General features: G+C 39.8%; 2 protein-coding genes across 2 annotated transcripts; both read right to left on the bottom strand.

Annotated features, from left to right (window-relative positions):
• Window positions 1-1,076: 1,076 nt before the first annotated feature.
• On the bottom strand, window positions 1,077-10,984 carry slc35f1 (solute carrier family 35 member F1). Its single transcript, XM_053337024.1, has 8 exons — window positions 10,868-10,984; window positions 8,413-8,588; window positions 6,371-6,498; window positions 4,981-5,140; window positions 4,542-4,698; window positions 3,425-3,477; window positions 2,791-2,945; window positions 1,077-1,397 (listed from the first exon to the last, which is right to left on the bottom strand). The coding sequence occupies exons 1-8, from the start codon at window positions 10,960-10,962 to the stop codon at window positions 1,164-1,166; spliced, it is 1,158 nt and encodes a 385-aa protein (XP_053192999.1). The 5' UTR covers window positions 10,963-10,984; the 3' UTR covers window positions 1,077-1,163.
• A 2,753-nt stretch (window positions 10,985-13,737) lies between these two features.
• Window positions 13,738-23,588, bottom strand: nus1 (NUS1 dehydrodolichyl diphosphate synthase subunit). Its single transcript, XM_053337221.1, has 5 exons — window positions 23,046-23,588; window positions 21,720-21,851; window positions 20,004-20,156; window positions 16,671-16,770; window positions 13,738-15,409 (listed from the first exon to the last, which is right to left on the bottom strand). Exons 1-5 carry the CDS (start codon window positions 23,443-23,445, stop codon window positions 15,319-15,321), a joined length of 876 nt encoding a protein of 291 aa, XP_053193196.1. The 5' UTR covers window positions 23,446-23,588; the 3' UTR covers window positions 13,738-15,318.
• Window positions 23,589-23,801: the final 213 nt, after the last annotated feature.

The raw sequence follows: 23,801 nt of genomic DNA on the forward strand, positions 1-23,801 counted from the left end.
CCAAAGGTTGATGCCCAGAAATATCCTGAACACAGCAAAATAAGAAAATAAGAATATACAGGCAAAGGGCAGGATCTCTGCAGATACATACACCGCCACACACTTCTAATAATTATTAATTAATAATAGGGCTTATTTTTGTACGAATCAATAAATAATTTTGTTTAGGAAAATAGTATGCCTGAACTCATCAGTCTATTTATATATTTTCTGTACATTCAGTTACGCAGGATGAAGGTCTACTTGCTCTTTTGAAAGCTTTCGTCACACTGTCAGAATGACATTTTGGTTGGCAGTCCTTTATTTCATTTCTTTCATTTTAGTTCTATTACGTCATTTCTATTTCATCAGCCTAAAAAAGTAAAATGTATTTGTTTTGAGTGTAAACATAGTGGAACTTGCCATTATCCAACACGTCAGTTTTAGTAAACTATCCCAAGAAAAAGACAAGACGTCACCTCACTTTCCTCAGTAGCTACAACCCTCATGCCATACATAACACATTACTGTAGGCTTGTATAATACATGTCGGTAAATGAATTCAGTGAAGTACTAAATGCCTCCAGTGTATAGTACTTTAACAAAAAACTAAATCTGTTGTTCAATTAGAGCAGGTGGATTTGGAAACACTATTAGATTCTGCTCAGATATTAAATTTGTAAATAATATTGATAAAACAAGCACTTGGCAGAATAATCAATAGAACCCTAGGTACAGAAGAAATCAACACAATTATACAGCATGTACACAGGGATTGAGCACAAATATTCTTGACAGATACAAAAAGAAAGCAGTTACATTACCTTCTATATACATGAATGATCATTTACAGTCACTACTGTCTACTCTTTGATCACAGTGAACTCAACATTTTCACTTGCTTTGTTATTTGCTTTTTAATTACATTCTTGTCATTCAGTTAGCAGGTACATATTTGGGTACATGAATTTGTCATAACTTGGTAACTGAGTGGGTGGAGATTTCATCCCTCAATGCAGACCATAACATCAAAACCTTGACGTACCTGGGTGACCACCCAGCTGTTCAGCAGACTGGGTACAGCCAGTACACTCTCTCTGTACACAACTGTGGGCAGAACCTGGAGGATGCAGCTGAATGATTGACCCACCAGGCTGACAGACTAAACTCTCCTGGAGATCATCTTAAGCTACACGTACAGGAGGCTCGTCCCCTGGCTCAGGACCCAGGCTGGTATAGGTGACAGCAGGCTCTAGGACTCCAGGACTTAGCTGGGGCGGGTCAGTGACCGGCTGGCTGCCTGTGTTCCTGAACTGCTTGTAGACCCGTGGGTCCTGGGCCACATAGGTAGATGATGAGGAGTAAAGGATCAGGCCCAAGATAATGATAAAGAATGACAACAGATAGAGGCCTGAGAACTGCAACACAGAGACAAAACAGACTTTACTGTCATGACTTTTTACTGTCATGCTGTCAAAGGCACATTAGTGAAATTACCTTCTCTGGGTCACCAATCTATGTTTACTGAAATGGTGTTATTTGGCAGAGGCATTCTAATTATTTAAACAATATCTTAAGACCCATGCCAGGAACAATAAACACAATGACAGAAATGGTTAAACTTTTAATCAACCTGCTGCCAAAAGTCACTGTATGACCAAGGCAAAAACATAGAGGAACACCACAAGGAATTCATTTGACTGGTACATGAGTTTCCCTGAATTATATGTTTCATCACCAAAAGAGACACACATCAATGGACAAAAACGGTCTTAGAGCAACAGAAGCTTTGAAGTCTGATTGCCTAGTCAGGGCCAATAAACAACTGAATTGTCTGAAATGAGTTTTCTCTATCATGAGCAGTGACATTTTCATTACTTATGAATCATTTTGCATCAGCACTGACAGGTGTTACATTACTGCAATTTTTGGCATCTATCAAATGCAAGTTTACTGACTTTAAGTACTTTATTTGATGCCCATTACACATTTTGTGTACTTGCTTTTATCCCGTGTAACAGGTGTTTAGGTGACATCTTGGCTGCTGAACTGCTAAGCGCACTAACTCAAATTCACTGCAACTTCACACCACAGACGGGTTGTGGTTGCTGTGGCAGTGGACCAATCACATGTCGCATTAGATCAAAGAATGCTTGTGTTGATTGGTTGTGAGGAAGGCAATACAAATAGTCATATTTTCGAGCTCAAAAAGGATTGATTGCAAGTATCGCTTGATGGGAGACGTTTTGATACTTCTAAGTATCGATTTATTTCATTCAATACCCTAAAAGTATTGAGTAGGGATACCCAGCCTTAAATAAGGAACAAGAAAAAAAACAGACAACTGTTGTAGTCTGTTGAGGGGTTGCTTCTGGAAGCTGGTCAATCAGAAGAAAGTGGGCTAATTGGAAGGTGGGCCTTAAAGAGACAGAAGTCATCTGTCAAGACCAATCACATACATACAATCACTCATTCCTGGTGGATTACTTTGTAGCTTGAGCGCAATATTTGACTGTTTACCCTGCAGCCATTGCATCGAAATGTAAAACAGTTGCCACCATAATAAGTTTTCACAGTTGTAAAATCCTGTCTGTGAGTATTACAAACTCCTCCGGGCTGTTTTAGTTTTAGTAATTTAGTTTTATCGATTGATGCAAAGGCCCTTTTGTATCTGAAGGAATTATTAGGGTCCAATCACCAAATGATGGGAAGACGCTATTGTAACCAAAGGATTACTATTTTTTGGCCCAAGCACCCATTGGTGCACAGGTCCAATACATAAATCAGTGTCTCTTGGCAGTGTGATGTTACCTTGTAGTGAAAGAGGAATAGGCCACAGAAGAGGCTGTACAGGTCAGCCGTGAGCAGAGAGAGGTTGACTGAGGTGGCGCTTGTCCTCTTCATTACTACTGGCATGAAGCTGTACAGGCCGAACATAAAGGCACTGAACCCAATGTACAGAAGACCTGCAAACACACAACTTCTGTATTACAACTAGATTACATGTTGTGGTCATATCACTTGTATGCTCAGTGGCAAGAACAAGTAAGGGAACCATTTGAAATCGGTATGCAGTAGCCTTTTTACATCATACATAGTGCTGCGTGTTCTTCTCATACAGTTCAACCTCAGTTTCATCAGAGAGTAGTGATAGTAATTCTTCTGGGATTTTTGAGAGAAGAAGTACTTCATTGATTCTCGCAGGGGTCTGCATGTGACCCCCACTGGACCAACTCCAGTTCCTTTGCGAATGCTTTGGTCAAGGACATTGACCGGAGTACTAACATGCTGGAAACCTACACAAACAAGGGAAGAAATACAAACTCTGCACAGAAAGGACCTGGGACAGCCAGGGTTTGAGCCCAGGACCTCCTTGCTATGAGGTAACAGTACTAACCACTGATGATGTGAAGATGTTTGTATGTTCTTAGGTGTACAGTCTCACCTATCTGCCAGTCCCAGGGTACCTTCAACAGCTCCTTGTGTTCCATTATGGCCCTGCAATAGCACACCAACACAGGTTTCAAGGGTCTATTCTAGACTCCTTGCATGCATAGTACTAATCATTCTTGCTGTTTTTTGCTCTGGAATTTCTTTATGATCAATCAATCTACTTATTTAGTCTCAATCAAGTTTTCTTATAGATTCAACAGGAGAGTCACAAGGTGGTCATAGTGGTACTTTCACAGATTTGTGGGAAGAATCTCAATTATCAAAATATACAGTTAAATAAGTTATTATCAGCATTAACCCTGCAGTGTGGAACTTTTACCCCTCCTTCTGTGCAGAAGTGTATTTAAAAGTTTATCTGAAGCTAATATGAAGCTGCAGTCCTCCAAATGAGTAAAATCAAGTAGATATCTCTCAACATTACAGTCTTTTAGTGCCAAAGTCCCTCTTTTTGAAACTACTTGCACTGCAGCTGAACAAGGAAACACTGTCCGAGGAAACACAAAGAGGGAATTGAATGCTAAAAAGACTGTAAATGTCTTGACTGTAAATGTCAACCCAACCAATCACAGCCGGCGATCAGACTAATAGGAGCTGTAAAACCCTGCCATGAGAGAGTACAAAGATGTTACCAGAAGGAATAGAGGCCGTTTCTCTTCATTTGATAATGTTAAAAGTAAAGTTACACTCTGCTGTTGGTTTCGCAACTCATTTTTAAAAAAAGGCAAGAAAAACAGAAAGAGCTGGGAGCAACAGCGTGAGAAATAGAGATGGAGAGATGTGGTTGAGTGAGCTACAGAGTGAAGAAAGAGAGAAAGTGATGGTGGCGAAAAAGCTGATGAATCAGAACAATAACATTTTATTTTATTATTGTTTCATGCTGGTTATGTTTTAGAGCACAAATAAACACGCCCACACACCTTGACACTGAGTCAACTGCCCCACCTTATTTGGTTTGGCATACGGCATCAACTCACCTGTAGATTCAATCCTCTCACCTCACATTTACCAAACCTTCATCAACAAATGATCATATTCAACCGTATATATGCTTTTGTGGTAACTGTTTATGAGGCAATCTTTATGTCTAACTTTATACTGCACATACTTACAGCTGGATGCCACTAAAAAAGGATCCAAACAGGCCCATCATGCCAAGGAATTCCACACGGCTCAGGTTTTTCACTATGAACTCCTCACAGACATTGGAGATCCCATAAAGTGTTGCTCCTCCGAGAACCAACAGATCCCCAAACAGCTTCTGCTCTCCTGGACAGATGAAAGAGAACAAGAAAGAAAGAGGGAAAGAAAGAAACACGTACTTCTATGAATGCCCAACAATGCAAAAACAACATGGTAACATCCACATACGCATGCAATATGAACTGAAATGTGTTCATTCATTCCTCACTTTCTTGTGTTTCGTTGTTTCCCACATCATGAGATCAGAAATGCTGTTTGTTTTTCAGGTGTGTGTGTGTATATGTATATATGTGTGTGTGTGTGTGTGTGTGTGTGTGTGTGTGTGTGTGTGTGTGTGCGTGTGCTCACCAAGGCCTTGCTGGCGGCCAAGTAGGATGTCAGCCCCCACCATGCAGCCGATACCCAAAAGACATAGACCTGCCCCGACCACATGGACAGCCTTGTACCTCACCAAAAGAAAGAACCAGGAGAGCAGCAGGACCACAGGGATGGCAAAACAGTCTAACAACTGACAGGAGAGATAGAGACACAGAGAAAGCCCATACACACATATTGGGATCACACACTGGGTTCATTGGGACAAGAACCATGAACCATCTACAACTACAGCATCCCTCCTTCCCAACAAAGGTTGAGTGAGTTGGCCATGCCTCCTTTCACTGATCTCCTCTAGAAGCACATACAGATCCTGATCATATGGTGGTTTGTGTGTGTTGTTCATAGTCTGAGACTAGCGCATTCATTTATGTTCAGTCAGACAAAATTCAATATCAAAACTTGGACTTTCAGTTTGAAACCTTTTTTTCAAATGAAGAAAACTAGCGGCGCTGATTTGGCTCTATAGTTTTAGGGATTATGTGATGTCTTTTATTTTCAGCTATTTGTGTTTGGGCCAGCCAGGAAGAAAAGTGTGCCCAAACTCATGAATTTCAATTCTGGCTTAGCTGGGAGAAATGTTTCCAGGCTGTGGATTATGTTTCCACTGAGCAGGTAATAAAAGGACCGTTGAGGGCTCGCCTCAGGACGGAGCAAGCCTGCTACAGGATGAAGACTTCAACCTTTATGCTGTGCACAGTGAGGGGTGATGAAGAGATGCTTTAATCAGTTAGACTGTGTGGCTCATTGGTTTTCTAGTGGGTGATGTTAGAAATGTGTCAGTGTTTTTGTATGGTAAAAAACAATGACCGCCTGTGTGTGTGTGTGTGTGTGTGTGTGTGTGTGTGTGTGTGTGTGTGTGTGTGTGTGTGTGTGTGTGTGTGTGTGTGTGTGCGTGTGTGTGCATGTGTGTGTCTGCAGAACAACAATATCATCTCCTTCTCTACTTGTGCCAGACAGTCTTGTGAACAGCCACTGCAGGCGCTCTGTGCGGGGGCCTGTTTGTCCTAGAGGGATGCTGCCACATCATCTCTATGGCCCTGACTATTTTCAGTGCTATTGATTTCTAGCAATTCTGGTCCAAGAATAGAAGCTAATTCCTTTATTCCAAAAACATAAGTGCCTCACTACCTGCATGCAGCCATAATGTCATGTAATGTAATATAAAGATTCATTGCTTTACTTGCAGAAAGGCACACAATTAGCAGCAAATGCTGTTAAAATATCCAAATGACTTATGTGTAAAGTCAGTGAGTGCCCCTTTAACACACTTTCATGTTTTAATCTGAAACCTGAGGATTTCTATTCCGAAGAACACAACAAAACTCTACAAGTGCGCACACACACATAGACACAAACTAACCTGTACACTGGAGAGTGTAGTGTATTGGTAGGCTTTCAGAACTAGATAGTTGGCCTCAATGTCTATCAATCCCAGAATCATATATTTCCACCAGCGCTGCTTCAGAATAGCCAACAAGTTTCCTTCACCTGGTGAGACAGAAAGACACATAAAAAAGATAATGGAAACACTAGAGCATCAGTGTGTTCGTTTTGACATAACATTACATCACTTTGGTGGATGGTTTTCTCCAAAACGACTCACAATAAGTGTGTACAAAGATATACAGGCAAAAGCTAGATATTAACTATAATTTTGAATGTATCCCTTTTAAATATACACTCACGGACCAGAGTAAATATTACTCATATTCAGCTGTCCTTCCTAGTTTGCAGTGAGCCTGCAAATGACACTCCTCTGTTGTATTGAGTCATCATGGCGATGCTAGGTTGAGGGTGTGGTTAAGACTCTGAGAGAAGCCAGTTGAGTCTATGAAATGAACGCAGTGGTAAGGCTATCATTATCAACATCCACATCAATATTAAAGCCACCTACTGTAATGAATTTATCTGTATGAAGGAAGTTTCTAAAAAGTCTGCCAGGAGAATGGTACACTATAACAAATACAACCTGCTGTGAAGATTTCCAGGTTGGGTGAGAAAGACAAGGCTTTCAGATGAGTTATAATTAAGTTTAGGTCTAGGCTTGATTATTAGGCTTGAGCTGAAAATGGCTGCAACTCCACCTCCAGTTAAACCTGAAGTTACTTTGCTAACCCCAAATCCTGCTTCATAGTACAGGCCCCAGGACAGATTAGCATATGAGATCTCAATATACACACTGCCCAGGTAGCAACAACAATACTCTAACACCAAACACCTGAACTGAAAAAAACTGTGAAGTGTGGAGGATTTAACTCTTTTCCAAATATGGAAAAAGTACTTTTTGTTTGTATTGTAATAAATGGGATTATCTTCTTTTACATGACTTGCACACTCTTATCTTTATGTATTATTGTTTGTTAACAGAACTTTCTAACTGCTGGTTAACCACTGTGATAGCAACAATGACAAAAAAAGCCAATTCTCCCAGTTGTTTCATTCAAACCATGTAGTTAACTTTCTATTATTGATGAGAAGAGTTCACTTCAGAGCAGCAGCACATCAGGCTGCCATGTCCAGCCCAGACAGCTCACCAGTAGCTTTACACCAGCACTTTAAAGTCTTTGCTGTTGTGTTGGCTAATGCAAGCTATCTTCTGCTCAATTAAAAAAGGGAAATGGAAATCTTAAAACAGGAAATTTAAAAAGTCCTTATTAAAATATATTTTTTAGTGGTGTGTTTAAAAGTAATATACAATTTGCTCATTATAATTTCATTTTTAATATGCTAATGTAAGAATCATCATTACTGCATACAGTGGTAGACAACTGAAGATGAAGTCTGGAAACTGGTTATTGAACGAACACATCAATATTGTATTCTGTTTGTTGAGGGGTTAGGGAGGATGTCTTCCCTTGGATTTCCTCCGTTTGATCTGTTTTGGCCAATAATACATTGGCATGGAAAAGAATAACTACTCAATTATTAAATATATATTAAATTGATATAAGAAGAACAGTCATCCTCTTCTGCTCTCTTCTCACGTCTTTACACAGACTGCTCTTTCCCTTCTTCCCTGCCCTGCAGATGTTACAGTTACTATTTCAATAATGGATTAATTCCAAAGAAGAGAGAGTTTATTTCAACCAATTACACTTTTCTATATTTTGATCTCCCTATTGCATCTCAAAAATAGAGGAGGAGTAGCCTTCTCTGTCTCTATGGACCCCCTCTATGTTGCACTGTGATCATTCGATTTCTAAATTCTGATCTGCAAAACACTTCAGTAGTTTTAGGGGAAATTGTTTTTAATCGTGAGTCATTTTTTAATTAAGCACATTCAAATATTCAACGTTGAGCAAAACAGGTGCACAACAGGTGTCTGATTCAGAAGTCTTCCAGCATCAGTCTTAAACACACACAAACATACACACACACATAGCTCTGAATTTCTGACTGTACCTTGCCTGACTGCCAGTGTGGTGGTGTAGACCAGGAAGAGCAGGATGTAGTTGAGAAAGCTCTGGAACACCGGCGTATAAGCATGGAAATCATCAGCCAGGTACTTGCTGGTCAGTCCAATTGCACAGATTAACAAGGACAGGACCTGACCCAGGGCCAGGGTCACCAACAGGTCCCTGCAGAGGACAGATGACATGGGTCAGAAACATGTTAGTATTAGCCCTACTATTACACCAGAAGTACTCAGCTTTTTGCACTACACATATCTCTCTTTGTTTAACATGAACACATGCGTGAGATCATGCCAATAATTTTAACAGCAATATAACACATTATATGAGGATTGGACCTGTTTTTCCTTCTAGTTTCAGCTTCTTAGTTACAATAAAAGGAAATGATAATGCTCCAGCATCCAGTGTAAGCAGTTTGTGTTTCTTGTGTCTTTCCTGGTTCTACATTACACAGTCCGCTGGCTACATAAAGACATGCTTTCCTCAGGTTTATCAGTGTAATGGCAGACCAGAGAGAAGATGGTAATATGTAAAACAAACAAACAAAACAACATGATTATCCATCTATATTTAAAAAGCATTAAGCCATATGTCTGGGGCTGGGTACCAGTACTCGAAACCCTTAAGGTGTTGAACAACATAAATCAATACCAAGTAGTATCAAAACATCTCTCCTCAAATGATACCTGCAATCGATCCTTTTTGCACCCAGAGCTAAAAAATATGACTATTTGTATAGACTGGCTTGGTAATGGGTATCATTTGAAGGGTACTTGGATTGATCTGGTATTATCATTTTTACATTTTGACATATATCTAATATTGAATTGTTTACAGCTGTTATTTCTCAAAGCTGAATCCTTCTATCTGCCTCCTGGAATGATACATCCTATATATTGTTTAGTTGTGGGGCTCATACCATTCACTTTACCATCTCAAATTCCAGTTATTGATTTCTGCTTCTATAAGTTCTATTCTATCCCATTTCTAAAATAAAGACAATGTGTGAATGGTTGCATTCTTTTAACGTTATCCTGACTTGGCTGGGTCCACCAGGAGTTCAGTTTTAGAGAGACTGAGCTCAAGGTGGCATTACATCATACATAATAAGATATCAGTGAGGCATACTGAGTATCATCGCATTTTGAATTCTGAACCACTCTTTATTAACCGAAATGAAGGATTCTCTATCAAAAAGGAAACCAATATCAACTGGTATTCAAGTTCAAGTTCCACTATATTGTTATTTTCACACACATGCATGTCCTACATACAATGAAATGTTCCTTGTGGACCATGAAAGATTTGATTCACAAGATTCACATTGCCTTTTCCCACAGCACCATTATCCCATGTAGTGTATACCCTCCTAGATCTCTATCAGCCTTAAATATCCACTATCAACTGATCTCTATTGTCAATGGTTAAAGGGTGCTGCAAAATGTATTTTGGCTTTACTGAAATTTTGGACTGTCATATGAGGTCATGAACAGCCCCTTTGCTGCCTGGTTAATTGTGACTTTGACTGTTAATCCAACATAGTGGTCCTATTTATCAGTTTTATTCTTTGTGAACGTGTACTTATTTAGCGTGTGTTTTATTTATTGGTCTAACAACCATCCTCACTGGTATGTAGCCTGCTTTATTCTGTCTGTCTACCTTTAATAAAAGCTTCATGGGAGCAACAACAACAGCACCACAATGCACACACACACACACACACACACACACACATACACACACACACACATTGTCATGGGCCTGATTGTTGGTCTCAAATTCAGCTTGAAGCCAATCCAACAGCCACAGGACAAACAGAAAGAACAGCAGATGGCAAGAAAAGGGTAAGAGACAAGTTGTGTGTGTGTGTGTGTGTGTGTGTGTGTGTGTGTGTGTGTGTGTGTGTGTGTTCTCTGCATGACAGAGGGAAAACAAAAGGAGGTTACAATGACTAGTGAGAGTGAGGCAGGTGTAGCTACTGAGATGGATAACGTAAGGTTCTAGTAGAGACATAGACAGGGACAGCAGCCATTGTGCAGCACATCCGCGGTGCAGGCTTGATGACCCCACCATGGCAGACCCCTCCACCCCCCCCCCCCACACACACACACATTCTGTGCCACCACGTACCCCAACCACTCGGTACAATAGGTTGCGGGGATGCCCCCCACCACTTGGACGCTTGAACACACACATGATGTGACAATCATGCAAATACTGAAGATAGTGTATGGTTGTTATGTTGACATCTGTTGCACAACCCTTCTCCCTGCAGCAGCAGACTATATGATGGGTTGGATGTTACAGGTTGTGTCTGAAACAAAAGGAAAACGGGCTCCGGTGTCCGTCCGCAGTGTTGAGCGGCTGCTGCCTTGCTGGCTGAGCGTGGAGTGAATGTAAAAGGATGCTCGGATCAGCGGCCGTTATCATTTCATTTTTCTTACCTGGTTAAGACCTTCCTGATCCGCTGGTAAAGGCTCGGCGCCGGGGTGCCCGTACCTCTGGGAACGCTCTCCACAGTGGAGACGACAGAAATCATGCTTCCACAGGCTGAGCGGAGATCAGCGCATTCTGCTCCGAGGAGGACCGGGAGAGGAGGAGGAGGAGGAGAAGGAGGAGGAGGAGGAGGAGGAGAATAAGGGTGGGGAGGGAGGGCAGGCTCACGGACCCTCCTGGTGTCCGTGTGTAGGCTGCAGGCGGAGGTATGTAAGGATACACAGCAGTGCTCACAGAGTGGAGATGAGGAGGTGGAGCAGACCTGCTGCTGCTGGGAGTCCTTATTTAGTTTAGAAGCTGCCAGATTCCAAACCAGGTCCTGCATGTATTTAACACAGAGGGGCTGATTGTACCACTAGGTGGCGTCCTTTAACCCAATGAGGAAGGAAGACGTAATAGATCAGGATGTTTGAACACAGATCAGTCTAGCTCCACTTTCTGGAATATTGGTTTTAAAATAATATTGTGCAGGTTGATCAGTAAAGGGATGATCTTCTTTTAACTTATGAAGAATTTCTGTCCAAATATAATATCTCTGTAACACCTGTTGGGGATTATGCAGAAGTATGTGTATGCTGTTTAAATCTCAAATGACAGTTAATGTCCAACAAGTGTCCTTGTTATGTCCAACATACACTCCCACAGGCACATTTTTCCAGTTATTCTAGTAAAAAAACAGATCTATAAGAGCTCTGTTCCAAAGAGATATTACATTACCATATGTGATTTCATATTGGAATCAATAAAGTTAAGGATATTTCTTTTAAAATCATTCAATAAGTACAAATTAACTTAAAAAGAGATTTAATAGAGACATTCATGTAGTTCATTCTAGTTTCTGTTATGAATGTCTAGAAACTGTTGTACATTTATTTTGGCATAGCCCATTTGTGAAGATATTCTGGCAGAACCTTTGTGCTTTTATTATTGAAAATATCGATAAAAGTTTTATTTTACTTTGGAAGAATGTATTGTTGTATGAAAAAAGTGCCATGGAAGTGTAACACTTTATATTCAATAAATGAAACTTAGCCTTAATAAAGTAATATCAGTGTATTATTATGTTATCGGCTCCAGTTATTACATTTGCAAAGGATTTTTTAACTTAGCCAATAATGTAATAATTTATTGTCAAAAAGTTATTACGTTATTGGTTCAAAAATGTTATAATGTCATCAGCTTATTACATAAAAAATGGGCAAACTTATTAAGATATCGGCCGTTATTATGTTATCAGTTGTTATTATGTTATCGGTCAGTATAACATTATCAGCCATTATTATGTTATTGGCTGCCACCAATGGTTTCATCAGCTTGTGATCCCACAAACGTATTGGGCCAGATACCAGTTCTGACCAGTTTAAGTGAAAGGGTTCCAATGTTTCACATAAAAAATGCAAACATTAGTGTGTTTACAAAAAGCAACACCATCATTTTGTGCAACAAAGATTTTATTTATGTCTTTAATCATCTTATGACCTTTCAGATGTATTTTGGATCTGCTCACAGAGGTCTGACCCTCAGGGTGGTGCTGCTTAACTTTGCAGAAAAAGGAAGTATTTGCACCCATTGATACTGTATAATGTCATTACATCATTTCAACACTTACTGAGTGAAGACATCGACCTATTCGTTCCATGCTCAACATTTTCTTTCCCCAAAACTGGAAACAAAAACTTCAAACCGGAGGTACTGTTTTCAAGTGTGATAGTTCCCACTCAGTCACTGCAAGCTCAGTCTTGTCTGTATTGGGTTTAATGTTATTGAAAGGTAATGTGAAGCGGGGATGGATTAGGAATTCTGTTTGAAATGAATTTGAACGTGTGAAAAGAAAAAGATGAGATCAAAGGGCAGAAAAACAAAGACATTTAATGCAATCATGCAGGAGACAATGCCAACAGACCCAGACACAGTGTACATGTGGGGTGTGATAGACTGTCTACCTAAAGCTGGAGGGTGACATCAATGGATGCAGTCAATATGTCAAACAGGATGTAGTTTTGATTTGATGGCTCCTTACATGGTGGTGAAAATGTTAAGTCAGACAAAAACAAAAAAACAACTCATGAACACACCGACTTCACATGACAATGCTGAGGCTCTGTTCATGGACGGAGATAATAATTCCCAAGGCAGCCACAATTGTCATACACACATACACACAAGAGTACTGCATGAACGATACACACAAACATGCTCCGCCACTGTTATCTTCAGTGTGTGACGTTTAACACACTCTAGGAGGGATTCCATACAGAAGCAAAGAGTAGCTGTGCTTGCTTTTTAGAGTTCGAGAACAATTTCGTTTTTTTAAACTCTACCTTGGGACAAATATTGTATTATGACATCACCTCCACATACAAAACATTATTTTTCTAGGGATCATGAGTTCAATTTCCGACTGGGAACTCAGAAATTCCAAGTACAACTGGAACCATGCACCATGAATGTCACATTTTCGCAGAGATCTGTTCTACAGAGTGCTTCGTCAAAGAGTTATTATTCCTCAACTTGAGATAAAGACAATAGAACAGATACAATCTCCACTTTATATCACAATAGACCTTTTTTTTTTAATTTATTTTTATTTTTTTTACAGCAGATACTTAAGCTTGACAACGTCTGTGGTAGTGAAGTAGCAGTGAATTTGAGTTGAGTTACACCGGATAACACCGCACATGTGTCATGGGTATCGGTATTGCTTTAAGAGTACTTGGATCGGTACTGGTATCGTCATTTCTTAAACGATCCCCAGCCCTAGTAGACGTAAATGATAACAGTAGCTAATGATGGCTCCATTCCATTAGGTGTCTGCAACTGACTCACCTAAATGGAATGGAGCCATCATTACTGTTATAAACTCCTGCTTTGACATGTCAAGATGTCTGCTGTAAAAAGGGTCTACCATAAGCAGCAACTGTCATCTCCAGATAACCACAGGCTAAATTAGCTGCCACCATATAGAACATTCTGTGTAATTTTTTTTGAATCATTCAACACAAAAATAAACAAAATATTATTTGATGTTTTTTAAGCAAAACATTTTCAACTTTGGATTGAACCCACTTATCAGCTGTTTTCATGGGCTTTCAACCACATCTCATGGTCTTCCTCAGTGGATGTGGGGAGTCACTCAGTTAACCCTAACCCTTCAGTATGGAATTGCAGTACTTTGGAACTTGGTGACAACTAAGTAGAATGACTCCACCTACTGAGAAAGACCATGAGTTGTAGTTGAAAGTATTAAAAAACTAGTAAGTGCACCTTGAGGTAAGATTATTTGGTCAAATTGCTGTTTCCAAGGTCAAGACTGAACTTTGCAGTTCATGCAATGATAATCGTCAGGGAGGCGTGTCAAATATAACAAAATAAGAGTCAACTTTTTTTTTTTTTGACAGAGTAGTTTGACAAAATAATTTGAACTAAATGTCCACTTACTAGCTTTCTCCTGGAGCACTTCACCACATCTCACTGTCATCATTTTACTGTGTGACCCAAGTACAAACTTTCAGTTAGGTGATATCTCTCAACACTCTTCAGTATATGGGGGGAGGGAGGGAGGGGAGAGCATAGTTAGAGGTAAATTATTTTGTCAAGTTGTAATCAGATTACATATACACAGAGACAGTGCATTTCTTTAGAGTTATAGTAAAATGATTTTGTCAAGTTGTATTAAGATTTTCATATAAGCCATGAACATATATAAACAGAGACAGTGCATTTATTTATTTCAGGGCTCTTATTCGTCAAACAGGAACCTTGAACAAACCTCTGTATGTGACACATGACCACAGGGACAAACACAGAGCCACATGATTTTTTTTTTTTCATATTTACACATCGTTAACCACTATGTCCGAGATCCACTTCCTCTGTGCAAGCGAGTGTTGGTGGTAGTTGAGTTTCTCCTACATGAAGCTATATTTCCCAGGATTCCTTACACAAAGCCTTGTTTCTTCTTTGTTGTCTGCTGAGTGAAGGCTTCAGCAGTAAACAGCAGCTGGAGACTGAATGACAAACAGTGAGCCAGAGGGTCTGAGAAGACAAAACAGGGTTTGTGGTACACTGAGTCTATAGACAGTCTTCTCATGTCAGTGCGTGTTTCTGATGTGCCGTTTTCTCTTAGAGAGCCGGGGTCCAGAAGTTCTGGAATGTGAGTTTATTATAAGACAAGGGCTGGTGGCAGGAAGTCAGCTGACCGTTCTCCTTGTTTCCTCATATTTGAGCTTTCTTAGTCTGTTAAAGAGATTTCATGAGAAGTAATGAGGGACTCGGTAAGGCATGGAGGGGTCACCGCCTGGCCCCCGCCTCTCGCCTGACTGTGTCGCACCACATTTGTTCCTTGTGTGAAGGCCTCAACCCTGACCCTGACCCTGATCCTGACCTTGGCACCCGCACATCACTGGCCAAGCCGCTGCTGACACACACCGTACCGCTGCAGGACGCCGAACAAGTCCTCATAGGAGATGTCTCTGTGGGAGGGCAGGGACCTGAGGGCAGAACGGGACAGGACACACACTTCAAAACGCAGGAAATATCAAACTGTACACAACTCAACACTTTCAGAGATAAGATGAAATGTTAGATTACAGTGCCATCTACTGTATGAAGGACTTTTTGCACTCAAAATAGAGGTATGTAACATTAAAAATCAAAGCAGTCCAAAAAAAAGAATATATGTATTGTGTTTGGTAAACAGTTTAAAAGTAATTTTAAAAGTTTGCTGCATGGTAAAAGAAAAATAGTGTTTCCATATCAATCAGCTGATGGGGGCGTGTCGACACATGCAACCAACCACATGTGCCTACAACCATATTTTGCTGAGCCTGAGCTAAATGAAGCAAATAAATAAAGAAGTACTGTGTGGAAGACGAGCTCAGTAAGATAGGCCATGCAGTACTGACATTTAGCAGTGATGTGTGATGGTTTGAGGATAAATCAGTGAATCTGGAATTGAAACTGGTTTTCCTGTGATCTCTGTCACCAAAACAATAATAAATGAAACACATAAAATAATGACGTCTGCATGTTTTTCAGTAGTAGAAAACAAACCCACCAACCAAAGATAAAAACAGCAAAAGCAAAACTTATGGAAACCTGTGCTACTAGCATGGCGCTGACACAATTGGAGGAAGATTCAATGTGTTTTCATGTGTTAATCTACTCATATTATAATGTCTGGCAAATATTTACTGTTCATTTTAATAAGTTAGGAAATATTTTCCTAAGCTATCTGTGATGAAGGATTTAATGTGTGTTTTGGTTTTGTTAATCTTTTTTTATTCATTAGGAAGTCAGATTAGTACTGTTTGCTATTTACTTAAATATCCATTTAAATTCAATATTTCTTGTGTCAGCCTATTGGTTTATTTTATCTGTCTGTTTCATTCTGTTCACAGTAGCACTGCAGGTGGGTGATGATGTGACGGTGGGTGAATTCTCATGCTCTCTTGTTGTCTATGCTGCCATTTGCACATGTATATAGATAGACGCTCTAAATACTAAATATGTGTAATTATTAAAGTTTTGTTCTATTCTGTTGGTAGAGGAAATGTTTGCTACGAGGTAAACTAACAGAACAATGTTGCTGTAGAAACAGTTTACATTGACATTCAGTTATTGGACTTGTTCATGCACCAATACTCCTGTATGTACTTACTGAACGCCAAGATACCATTTAGAAAAGTAAGAATGTGATTTGTAAGCTTGATAATAAAGTTCAGGCAGTGATGAAGTGACAGAGTATCTTACATGAATTCAGTGAGTCTGATGTGCCAGGGGAGGAAGCCCAGCGTGCTGTTCACAGGACCGAACTTCACTACCAGCTCGGGATCGGGAATATACTTTGATTCTGAAAAAAAAAAAGCACAAAGACAGACAGCGTGTTGTTATCACCACAGCTGCTCAGAAGGTCAGCTCAGGAGGCTGGAGGACATATGAGTGAGGATGATGATGAAGAAGCACACTGAGGACCCTTCTTCATCACTACTGGAAGTCAGTAAGGGACAATTCATCTTAATAGCTACATGCTATGATATTTTGTCATGCAATATATTATCAATGGAAAATATTTGCCACCAATATTGTGATTTTTTTTGCATTATGCTTCCTTATTTTCCTTTAGTCTGAGGTATAGTCCATTTTCAGGTAAACAAGTGGTCTTCTGTTTTTTTTCTCTAACTGAACTCTGGATGGTGTTGACCAGATGTGCTTACATGTTTTGTATTACTGTCATGTGTTTGTTTTAAGTCCTTATTAGGAAATCAGTACAGACTTGTTCACCCTGGATACCTGATTTAGACTTTCTATAGATCAGAGTGAGCAGAGGAGCTTTAAGTCACTTAACACAGTAATTACCCCATTCAACTACAAACTAGTGACATTAGTTAATGATCCTAAAGCATACTGAGGACTAAGCCTGGATATCGGTACTAGATACCTTTAAGGTAAATACATCGATACCAAGTCGTATCGAAACATCTCCCGTCGAACGATACTGCAATCAATCCTTTCTGCAGTCAGAGCTAGAAAATATGACTATTTGTATGGACTTGCTCACAGCCAATCAATGCAAGCCTTCTTCAATTTAATTCAACGTGTGATTGGCCCACTGTCACAGCAGCTGCAACCCCTCTGTGGGGGTGAAGTTGCAATTTAATGCTTCCATTCACATGATGGGTATTGTATCAAGCACTCAATAGGTATATTACTTTAAGGGTCTTTGGTATCATCATTTTCTAAACTATACCCAGCCCTACTGAGAACACACTATTTGTACAAAACATTAGTTGTTTCTACTAATGAGACATACTTTTGAAAATAATCCAGTAATGTGGATGTCTCATACTGTATATGCATTATTTATTTAGTAGGCACATTGAAAAGGTAATAAGTGAATTTATTTCAGTGAGGTAAATTTACTGCTGTCAAATGTGTAAGGATAATTGTACTAATTGATGTGTGAATACAGCAGATCCAGCCACTGTCACAGCCACTGGCTACGTTACCAGGACTGTTGCTGTGACTGGGTGAATGGCTGTGTCTGGTTGTTAAGATAGGTGTAGATTGGGTGCTTAAACAAAACTTAGCTAGATCAAAAGATGTTGGCATTTATAAAGGTATGAGTTTGGTGACATTTAGCCCTGCAGTATGTCAACCTACTGAATAATGTATTTTAGGTTCACTCTATGTAAAGCTCTGTAGTTCACGTCAGCTAGTCAATCTGCCAATGTAAGCTGAGAATGATGCTGCTATCTCCCATTCGCAGAGATGGTAGCTGAAAATGGAGAATGACTCTGCAAGGATAAACTATTATGACTGGGTGCTGCCGGAGCTGTTATTGTGAAAGGTGGCTGAAACTGGGATTAGACCATGGACATGTGGGAAGTATTGTTGCTATGATTGTAGCTATTACTATGGCTATTATGATTAGCAAGGCTGTGATACACTGATTTGAATGTAACACTATCTGAACAAACATGTTTGTGTTTGCTGAGCATTGTGTAGAAGCTATTCCTGCACTCCTGTGGTGTATGAGTAAGGTATCTGTCATAACTAAAGAAGCAGATTTGAATGGTGGCAGGAGTGTCTGGCTTTCACAATAACTATCACAGCAGTAGATAATGCAATAGCCTTAGCAATAGCTATTACCCACAGGCACAGCCATATTGATAGTACGATGGCTATGGGCCTGATGTTTTTCTATTGTGCTCTGGGGTCCTAACTTATATCTATGGAATCATATATATGTTTCTGTTTGTTTATTATATATAAGTGGGAGCTATAGTGTACAAAAGTTTCTGTTCCAGTTGTGCATGTCTACCATACAACTTTTTGACAGAGCAGGGCCAGATTAATTTAACTTTTCCCTGAAGTAAATCAGTGATTGGTAACACAAACTTTGAATATTTATGCAAAACCTTCTATAATAATCAATCTTCAGCTCTTTTTGTGTTGTTGTGACTGAGATGCTACATGCTGCCATCAAGATCTTTGGAAGGCAGGTAACCTCACTGCTACACCAATCATATGATCAAGGTAGAGGGATGGGAATGTTGTCCTGATACTACAGTTTTGAGATGATTATCACTTCTTCCATGGAGAAGGTTAGAAAAGAGGACAGGACCAGAAAACATGATTCCTCCACACTCCCTCCAGCAGCAGAGCTGGGTGCCAGTTGGTTCACATTTCTGTTTGGGAGTGACAAAAAAGCCAATCCAGTTTTTCCTAACAGAAGTGTCTCCAGGTTTCCCAGGCATTCAGCCACATGCCTTCAGTTTTATCCATGTCCAGCTCTTTTTACCATCATTATTTCACATAGTCTGTAGTGTACTTATTTAGTGCTATAACTTGCTTATAAAGACATTTATTGTTTCCTCAGCTTTAAGCATCTATAAATATATGAATAACAATTGGAGGCTCTGTTGAATTAGAGGTCAAAGCTCTTATTACTGGTTAAAGGATAAATGTTTAATTATGAACACACCTAATTGAAATAATTGTAAAACACATATCTTCATTCTGCCCGTGTTTTTTGACAGAAGAAGCTATAGCTAGAAGTAGGTACTATTTGTACAGGTTTTCTACTGCTTATTGTGACTAATTCAGGCATGATGGTGGGAGGGACGGAGCGAGTGAGCGATTGAGAGAGCATAAGGCAGAGGCATGAGGAGGGGGTTGCCAAAAATATTGAGCATGAAGTAAGAGATTGTGAAAGATTATACTCTACCACATGCTTACAAAGAGCTTGAGTTTTCAATTTAAAAATAATAGTATATTTTCATTTGGTTAATGTTTTTTTTCCCATTTATTGAAGTGTCAGATTTAAGGAAGGCTGTGTTAAGTTAAAGGGACAATGAAAAAAAAAACTAACTAATGAAAAACTGACTTTTTCAGTGCTTATGTGGGTATGTCTTGGGTCTCTGATGTGCTTAACTAACATACAAACTGAAATAAGACAAGTTTGATGAGGGCTGATTGATTTTGCAATATATGCCCACCAAACAAAAGAAAAGAACTAAAGAAAAAAGAGGTAATGTTCAGTAATTAACTTTTACACACTCACACACACACAGTGAGTGGTACCTCTTAGAAGTGTGTCCAGCATGGAGACGCTGATGTCTTTGGAGCTCCTCTCTTTGTTCTCCACAGAGCGACAGAGCTGCTGTGCTGCCTGAACAATACTCTGCTTCCCATCTTCTGGAGACAGGACCTTCACTATGGGCCTGCAGGACACCACTGACACACACACACACACACACACACGTCATTTCTTTCAGAAAGACAATCCACTGACTTGATCTTTTCAATCATCACTACTATCAATAATGAAGCAGTTTGTTCACCCAAGCCAAATCATTTGTGTCTTTACAGGCGCAGCAGTCCATAGGAAGAGTACGGACACAAGGTGAACTGGCTGCACCCGTTACACATTCCTCTCCCACATACAAACTGTATTGGAGGTATTGGGAAGAATGTATGACTGAGACATTGAAATGTTGGCAGCTGCAGCAGTGTGTGTTTCCAGCAGAAAGAGCATTTTGCTTGATTAAAGTGCAGTTTGATTTTGTTTGAAAAGAGACTGTTCAGCCACTCTAAAGCAGTCAGCCTAGGGGAAACACTGCATTGATTGGCCTCTAAAACATCACAACAGTGAAAAATACCCATTACAATTGATATTTTTCACTATTTTTCATTAACGTCATCAAATGTTTGTAATTTCTGACTACCAATCTAAAATTCAGAGATTGGAATTGGTGTAATGTAGAGTACCAGTCAAATATTTGGACATGCTGTAATACTTTGGACACCTTCCCCTTCACAAGTATTACAGCGTGTCCAAAGTTTTAACTGGTACTGTAAGCTTTGTTAGTGTTTCATGTTTTTCTAGTCAAATGAAGTCAGTTTTCCATTTCCAATAAAAAAAATGTTTTAAACTACCTTGATGAATAACTGATAATTGATCTGGATATGTATCATTTAACATCATCATCATCTTATTGTGCTGTGAGACAAAAACCTGTGGATATGGGTTTCTATCTCAATCTCTATCTGATGAGGGTAAAGTCAGTCTAATTTTCAGCAAAGATATGTTGTCAAAGAGATATCAGACACCTGAACAAACTGGATTACTGTGTTTTTACATATAACATTCTGACATTAGAAATGTGCTTCTCCTTCCTGCAAAGGATGAATTATCAACACAGCTGGGTCATGTTACAGTAGACAAAACAGGGTTAAGGGTATGCACAACTAAAAACATTCACAGGTGCTGGTTTCAAAAATCAACTGAAGGCAGAAACCAGAAAGAGGATCAGCACACTGCAAGATATAGAATGCCTGAACCCAATATCATGTATGGTCTCACCCCTAGTACACACTGTTTGTGAATGAGGCCCTATGTGTAGAAATGACTTCAGCTGAATTTTATGGCAGCCATTATCATTTTTATGTTGAAACAATCATTCTAAATGTTAGATAAAGATGAAAATGTATAGAATATGTTGGAGTAACATCAGACTAACTCTGGTAATTTGTTATTTATATTATGAAGATCAGTTTGTACAGATGAATAGACATAGCTAGATTGAATGATATGATACATTACAGTGCTATAAAAGCACTGAATGACTGACTGAATTCAACACAAGCCAGGAAAGTTAAGAAACAAACAACTGTTGCTTTACATTTGTTTGATTTGTTGACTGTTGAATAAACTTTACCTACAGTGTATCCTTGTTTGTGTGAGGCAATAAATGACATACAGTATGTAAACTTCACATCCTAGTGCTGAGCTCTTACCATGGTGCTGATGTTTGTCAGTGCCGTTGCTCAGGAACTCCACGTTGTATTTGGATCCCTCGACCCCCAGCAAGTCCTGCTGCTGCTTCACTATCTCTTCCAGCAGACGGATATTATTTTTCCGAAAAATCCCTGAGGGAAGAGACCGAAGACAGTGACATCATTATGTCAAACTCATCAGGAGTGTTCCACAAAAGGTGGGATCATCTGTTCTTTTACTATTCTTCCCCTTGCTATGAAAATTAACAAATGAATTGCCCAGCCAACCTCTCTCCTTTTTTACATTTCTTTTTTTCTTCTTTTTTTGCTTCAGTTGTCCTCATATCCACTGGTTTTGTTTGCTTTTCAACAGCATTACAGTGGAGTTCAGAGTTGAGGCTTTTATTTAATTACAAGGGGCTAAGCATGCACAGACAGAATTATTGATATTCACAAAGTAGATAGTAATAAAACCATCAGCAGTTCATGTGATAGAATTCCAAACTATTGTAAACTTAGCAGTGTTTACTTACTTTGAGCCTAGTAGTTCTAAACTAGTAGTTCTATATGCAAATGTATTATGCACAGGACTTACATCCAGTATATGGAACAAATCTCATCATTTCCCATATTTAACTAGGACAATATGTTAGACTGAAATAACACATCTGAGATTTTAAAAGTCTAGACCTAATGAATAAGTCACATTTAACCATTTGTTTCTGGAAAATGAGCATAGGCTGTGCTTAACTGTGGCTCATGAGGAACAAACTAACATAACCTCTGCAGTCACATGACATGACTGAAAGAAGTCACAGAGCTGGATCATTTTTCTAAAGTAGGAGGAGAGGTTTATGTTGTCCTTGTATCAGTATTGGCCAGATGTGTTATGAAAGTCAAACAAACTTATCAAACTAATCAAACAAATCAAACACAATGGATGCCTAAAATAATGAGATATGACAATAGTTAGCTTACACAGTCTTATAAGCGTGACTGTATAGGTTCACAGTGACAGGAAACACGTACAGCTGTTCACTTTTCAATAATGAGCAAACTAGCTAAACGTGTTAAAATAGTGGCGATTAGTGGCACTTTAGGCTTTCCATACACGTTAGTTTATTACTGATACGCACGCTTTTGCCTAGTCACACATTTACAGGAGGAGGGAAGTGACATAAGAACAGTTTATCCTTACTACTTGCTGCCTGCTTGAATGTACTTTTATAAATCATTAAAACATAAAAAGCTAACAACGTTAACGGTGTGTATTCGCTAGTACAGCCCACACAGACGGATACCGACCATAGTAGTACCATACAGTTAGGTTAAGTGTCAAATATTTACCGTGATTATCATAGACGCTGACATATGATATACCGACAGCCATACACCACACCACCAAGTTGGCTATGTCCGTATAGCTGGGCTCTTCTTCGGCTACCAGTAGGCCAATGTGGACGGGCAGCTTCTCCAGAGACCTGCCGTCGGACAGCCACCGTAACCGGCGACTGGCAATACGGTTCCTAGCTGCAGAGTTAGCATTAGCGTCAGGGTTATGATTTAACTTCCTCTGGTGGTCCGGGAACCCAGCCAGGGCTAACGGCAGCAGCAGAGCGGCCATAGCCCTCTCCCACAACCGGCCCTTCCAGCTCTTTACCCAGACACGGAGCCAGGAGACGAGCGCTCTGTTGACGTGGACCAGAACCAGTAAGAGCCGCCACAACAAGCCATAGAGCAGCGCCATTAGTGTCCTTATTCCTTCTGTCCGTAGGTAAAGTCCTTAATAAGTCGTGGTCAGACTGTAGCACAGGCGCTTTACTCTTTGCCGACTAAATCCGTTTCAGCATTGCCGACAGCTCATACCGCCTGCCGCCATCATCCTCTCACCCTGGCAACCCCTAACCTGTGAACTCTCTGCGCGCTACACGTAGCTCGCTGATTGGACAAGATTAGAATGACGGGGCTGTAGACGAAGCTGCAGACAAAATGGCGCGTAAAGATGCAGACATCTTTACGTCTGTCACAGCTGACAGGAAGTCATGTGACATTCGCAGGGGATGTTCCTGACAGATAGATAGATAGATAGATAGATAGATAGAT

Source organism: Scomber japonicus, chromosome 17, assembly GCF_027409825.1.
Source record: "Scomber japonicus isolate fScoJap1 chromosome 17, fScoJap1.pri, whole genome shotgun sequence".
Taxonomy (NCBI): domain Eukaryota; kingdom Metazoa; phylum Chordata; class Actinopteri; order Scombriformes; family Scombridae; genus Scomber; species Scomber japonicus.